The sequence below is a fragment of the Acomys minous genome (genome assembly GCF_964271855.1).
Source record: "Acomys minous genome assembly, chromosome: 2".
NCBI classification, from domain to species: Eukaryota; Metazoa; Chordata; class Mammalia; order Rodentia; family Muridae; genus Acomys; species Acomys minous.
In genome coordinates, this window is record NC_140484.1 from 20,598,822 (window position 1) to 20,604,821 (window position 6,000).

A 6,000-nucleotide genomic window follows, 5' to 3' on the forward strand; every position below is an offset into this window, starting at 1 on the left:
AGCAAGGCTGTGTCAAAAAAGAAGGAGGAGGAAGAGGAGGAGGAGGAGGAGGAGGAAGAAGAAAAGAAGAAGAAGAAGAAGAAGAAGAAGAAGCAGAAGAAGAAGAAGAAGAAGAAGAAGAAAGAAAGAAAGAAGAATTTGCTATTACATTCCACTAGGAGTCCCTCCATGTCCACCCATGGAGAAAGGTCACTAGTTCTCCAGTGAAGGCAGGTGTCCTTGATGAAGGAAATATGTTGGGATGAGCATCTTCCTTGCACACCTCACTTAGCCATTTTTGAAAGAAGCCTTGGATTTAGCAACCCAACATTTCTCATCAGCAAGGACAGAAGAGTGGGGATGGAATCAGAAGGCCTGGGTTCAAATTCTGCCTCCACCACCTGTTAAGCTCAGGGACCTGAGAGACTCTGAGCCTGGGTCCCTCTTCCCCTGTCATTTTGTAGCCCAAATGATAGAGCTTTGCAAATCACAGCATGGGATTGTTACCAAGAACTGCGCAGAATCTCTAGCATCCTCTCTGAACTCAGTGGGAGTCTCTTCTCATTCTGTGTCTGTCTTTGTTTGCTTGTTACGTTTCTTTACAGGCACTTCGAGAAGGACGAGGCAGTTTGGTACTTTTCCCGGCAACTATGTAAAACCTTTATATCTGTAAGAAGACTGAAATGCACAGAGATTATTTTTATCAGAGGATGAAGCATCATTCATGAACTGGTCTCTTTATCTAAATATTGAGTCAGAAGGAAAACTAATGCAGTTGGTAAAGGAAGAAATCGAAGAGAAGAACAAGGAAGTGTGCTGAAAACCCATGGTGGATCAGGGCTTAACTGTGTGCTGAGGAAATCAGTATTTACAAGGCTGCTTCTGAGAGCTGCTCTAGCCCCCACCACTTGGATACTCTGATCTGGAGTAGTGTCTATAAGCAGCATTAGCCAAAACATGTGCCCAGTCTTTACCCACTTCCATTTCAAAGATAGGTCAGTCCCCAGCCATGTTCCATAGGCCCCAAGCCTGAGCATCATTGACAACCCCTGCTTCTATCCCTGGCTGGCCCAGAGCCAGCAGACCCCAAGCGCTGCAAGAGGCTGGTCTGCCTTGCTGAGGTTTTCCTTCAGCACTGTGATTTGATGAGGTCCAGGTGAAGAAACTAAGGCAGACCAGGCCCCTAGTGCCAGCCAGCTGGGTGACATTGCTCTTTACTGCCCTGATATTCAGACAGAAAATCATGCCATGTTTGTCCCGAGCTTGGGGAGCAGGTGGCCAGGCAGATAGGGTTACATTCCTGTTTCCACGTGACTAAGCCAGTCTCCTTGGGGCTCCAGAGGTCACTTGGATTGTGCTTCTTCCTGCATCACCATCACTGGCTGGGCAGGGGTGGCAGTGCCTTTCTTCTCTGGCTCAGTATGGGCTTGGTACGCCTGAGCCCATAGAATACAGACTGGTCTCTATGGGTTCTCTTAGCATGTGTAGATGCTAGCTGGCTGCAGGGGCACCATGAGTAAGACACCCCCAGACCTAGAAAGGGACTTTGTGCCTCCTGCATTGCCTGTAGAGCTCAGAGATCACCCAGAATGTTGTCCTCCCTGGCCCTTGGCCCCATCCTCCCCAGCACCTCAGCCCTCGGAGTCCAGGTGCACACAGTGAGGCCTCCAATCAGAGCGGAAGCTTTATACCCTGCCCTGGGTATGAAGTCTCCTCTTGGTGGCAACTCTGACTCTGTCCTCCGTGAGCCCTGGTTGTGAGGAGGGGACCGCTTTAACACCTAGGTGTTTAGTCTCTGATTCTCTGTTAGATTCTCTAACCGACAAAGGTAGGTGTGGCCTGTTCTCAGAGCCCAGCCTGCCCAGGGCCCAGCGGAGTGGAAGATGTGAGAAACTCAATCTAGAGAGACTGTGACACGTGCAGAGGGTGTGCGAAGGAATGCGTTTCTCCTGAGGGGGCCCTAGAAAGCACTGTCAGGTTCCCCCCCCCCCCTCAGCTCACTTCTGAACAACGAGGATGCTGAGAGAACCTTTGGCTGAGGGTAGTTCATGTCTGGAAACACTGGGAATTTTTCCAGAGACTGATATTCCTACTCTAACCCACAGATACATGTGCAAGGTCACAAATACCAGGAATTGCTGGTGATCAGGATAGGTACTGGAACCCCTGGCTCTCTGCAAGCAGTTCAGAATCACCCTGACCACCACCCCAAAGTCTGGAGTCTTTACAAGCCGGCAACACTTGTCTTCAGGGATTCCTCGGGCTGTTGTCCTAGACAGCATAGGATCCCATGGCTCATCCCCACCCCCACCCCCACCCCCACCCCCACCCCCACCCAGTCAGCCACAGTTTTCTCAGGAGGCTGGCGTTGTGGGGCGGGGGGAGGGGTGGTAGGGGGAGCTGTCACCAATTGATTCACACTGAAATATAAATGGCCAATATGAGGAATGTGTTGCCTCTTCCCAGAGACAGAGCAGAGCCTCTAATCCCAAGGGAAAATGATGTGGAACTAAAGAAGTAAAAAAAAAAGACCTGGTGACTCCATGACCTGTTGCTTTGGGAGCTCTGCTTCACCTGGCAGCAGCTCTGCTCTTTTTCCCCTTTTCTCTTTTTTTCTTTTTTGATTTGCCCCTCTCAAAGGGAATATAGAAGAAGAAGAAGGAAAAAAAAAAAGAATATGTGCATTTTTATCCATTTGGAATGCAGTCCTTGCTCTCTCCTAGTTGCCAGTTACTAATAATGCCATTGTAAAATTAAATTTCCTGAGGGGTGCTTTTTGATTAAGTAGGTAACTTCAAACACCCCTCTAAATACAGCTAGAAAATAAAACCATTTTGTAAAAGCCACATTTGCATCCAGTGCCAGCCTCGCACAGTTATCTCCCTAAATCCAGGTATGCCCATCTGTAATAAAAATCTCTCCAGCTTCCGTATGAGAAAAACAAAAAAGAACGAAGGTTTCCAATTACTCTTTTGTCTTCAGACATTTAGTAATACAAAGTACCTATTTTTATGCTGACATGTTTATACAGGTTTATTAACAGCAAGTGCAACTAACTGGCGGCATGCCTCGCAACACGTTTTGGTATATTAGCCGTGCTTCCAAGTAAAGGCAAACCCCAAACTATTCGCCTTTTGCAGTCTCTCTGGGATCAATAAAAGAAAAAAAAATCATGTTTGAGAAGTGGGACTATAAATATGTAATGTGTATTTAACTTTGCGTAGCCCATGTACCTACCTTGTATAGAAAAATAATTTTTAAAACTTGAGCAGAAAGGGAGTAAAATAAGGAAGTCATGAAGGTTTTTTTTCCCCCACTTTTATTTAAATGAAGGAATTTCAAATAATTCACCTGCAGAGTTTTAGCACAAAAATAGCCCTTGGAAATTGTTAGCATATACAGTCATTCTTTGGGAAAGAGAAGATAAATATAATATCATTTACAGTTTTCTTTTTGCAGTCCTATTTATCTGCAGTAGTATTAAGTCATATTGATGGAATAGGTTACTACCAAAACAGATTATATTCAGAAAAAAAAACCCTGACATCTGTAACCTATTAAAGTATTGCATTTAAATTCCACACCAAACGCATGTACTATGCAGACACAGGTTTTTCTGTTTCATTTATTTTTCTTTATTGCAGTGGATTGATTTGATAGACATGTTGAATTACTACTTTGCTGTACATATTATTTAATAAACTTTATTCAGAATTGCGTGGCACCTTGTGTTCTTGCCCTTCATTGGTTCTTTCTTCCTGTGAGGCCCCACATCTGTTAGTGCCCTGCTCTCCTTTCTAAATGACTGGCTGCCTGGCCTCCTTCCCTCGCTGTTTTCTCAGGAGCACAGCTGTGTTCTTCAGTAAATTGATTAAAGAATGTTATTTGTTCTGATAACAAAAATAATGATTCTGTGTCCTTAAGAGCCAAAGGAGACATTATGGAATATATATATGAGGGCTGGAGAGATGGCTCAGAGGTTAAGAGCACTGTCTGCTCTTCCAAAGGTCCCGAGTTCAATTCCTGGCAACCACATGGTGGCTCACAACCATCTATAATGAGATCTGGTGCTGCAGGCGTACATGCAGATAGAGCACTCATACATTAATAAATAAATAAATAAAATATATATGATTAGTCTTGGTTTGTTCCTCAAAACATGGAAAACACAGTGTTTAGTATTTGAATATCAATATGAGTTTCCTGCTCCAGTGAGTTGCTTGGCTTTTCTCCCCACATCAACTTGATCAAAACACTCAGGTCCCATCCCAGTCTCTCCCTTTCCCCACCATCCCTGTAGCAACTCTGTGGCTGTGAGCTGCCTCCTCATTCAGGTAGGATCTGCTGTATATATACAGGGGTCCTTGAAGAGGAAAAAAAAAGTCTTCCTCTACTCTCTTAGTAGTACTTTGCATTAGGCAGTGAACTGGGGCCTCAGACAGGCTGGGAGATGGGTGCCCTCTGGGTTCTGCCAGTCTCCATCCTGGGCATTCCACAGGCACTGCTAACCTTCCTCCTGTGCCTCCATCCTGCCAGATCCTTTATCCCATTTTCAAACTGCCTCGAGAGCCCAACCACTACTACTTTTGTAACCAGGCCGTTTTTCTCTTGCCCACACCGTTGCAGTAGCTGTAGCTGGCCTGCTGGTTTCCTCCTTGCCTCCTCTCCCTGAGCCATGCCAGGACAACCAAAGTCATCATTATGAAATTGGCCATGTGCGCTCGCTCTCTCTCTCTCTCTCTCTCTCTCTCTCTCTCTCTCTCTCTCTCTCGTGGACTGAATCTACAAGCTCTGCCCTTTCTCTGTTCCATGAACCATGGTCTCATTTGCTGGTTTCTGGCAGCTTGTTCTTACCCTAGTAGAGGATTCCAGCATCATCCAGCATGCTTCAGCCTTAGATCTTCAGGCTAACTAGTCCTTGTGCTTAGAAGACCCTTTCCCCAAAAGCTGTTGGCTTCCTTCCTCTTCCTTTGTGCCTTCATTTTGTTGTATGTGAGGCTTTCTCTGGTCACCTTATATAGGATGGCAACTATTGTCCCCACTCAAGCACTCTGTCTTCTTTTTGTTGATGAAATGAGTACAGATTTGCTTCTCTGCACATGGTAAACATACATGGCTTCATATGTCTTAGGTTTCCCCTTTAATAGAGCTTGCACATAGCTCTGAAATGTCTGTATCCGGTTCTCTATTGATGATGCAAGTGTGGGAAATACTGGCCAGCTTTTTACCACGATGAGAGAAGGATGCTGTTTTGAGTAGAGCTGTTGGCTTGTAAGAAGGGGCACTTCAATCCTCTGGAGGATGTCAAGTTGCTTTCCTAAGGTACCAGTTTATACTCTTGCCAACTCCAAGAGAAAGTGCTTCCCACCTTCCAATGAAAACCACTGCTGGCCTCCCTGCATCGCTGTTGCCTGGCTTCCGCCAGCCGACTCTCCCGCTGATTCTGGGTGTTCTCTGCGTTTTGCAGCCCATTGTTGTTTTCTGTCAGCACGCGCTGTTCCAGGGACTGAGTCTTCACAATGTAATCATGGTCCAGAGAGTCACTCCCTCCCTTGAAGATTCTTTTTAGTGAGAAACCCAACACTATTGGCTTGTGTGGAGACATACCAAAAAGGAGTTGCAAGCAGCCTCAGGCAGGAGCAGATGCAGGACACTCAAACTTTCTCTGCTGTATTTATCTTATTCTTGGCTCTGTGGTCTTGTTTGACTACATTTTTGACTACTGAGTACAGCCATGGGGCGGAGGCAGCTCCAGCCTCATTGTTAGTTCTCTGTCTCTAAATGCAAAGGAGCTTTCCCTGAAAGCAGTCCCAGACTCTGGTAGGTTCCTCCTGATTTTATTCACTTTAAAGCAGAGAATGGCCTCAGATTCTGCTCTTTTCAACTTCAGAGTGCTGGGAGTGTAGTCACGTACTACCATGCCGTGTTTATGCTGTCCTGGGGGGTGGGGGGAGGGGTGGAACCCTGAGGATTTTATACATGCTAAAGCAAGCCCTCCACCAACTAAGCCTGTCCTAGCTA

At 45.9% G+C, this 6,000-nt stretch overlaps 1 protein-coding gene across 18 annotated transcripts in view; it reads left to right on the forward strand.

The window, feature by feature from the left end:
* The window catches only part of SORBS1 (sorbin and SH3 domain containing 1), a 230,501-nt gene extending 226,798 nt beyond the window's left edge, over window positions 1–3,703 (forward strand). For all 18 annotated transcript variants that reach the window (XM_084749813.1, XM_084749814.1, XM_084749807.1 and 15 more), the window contains one exon: window positions 585–3,703. In XM_084749813.1, coding sequence (XP_084605939.1) covers window positions 585–652 — 68 coding nt within the window. In that variant the 3' untranslated portion in view covers window positions 653–3,703. The remainder of the gene's footprint in view (window positions 1–584) is intronic.
* Window positions 3,704–6,000: the final 2,297 nt, after the last annotated feature.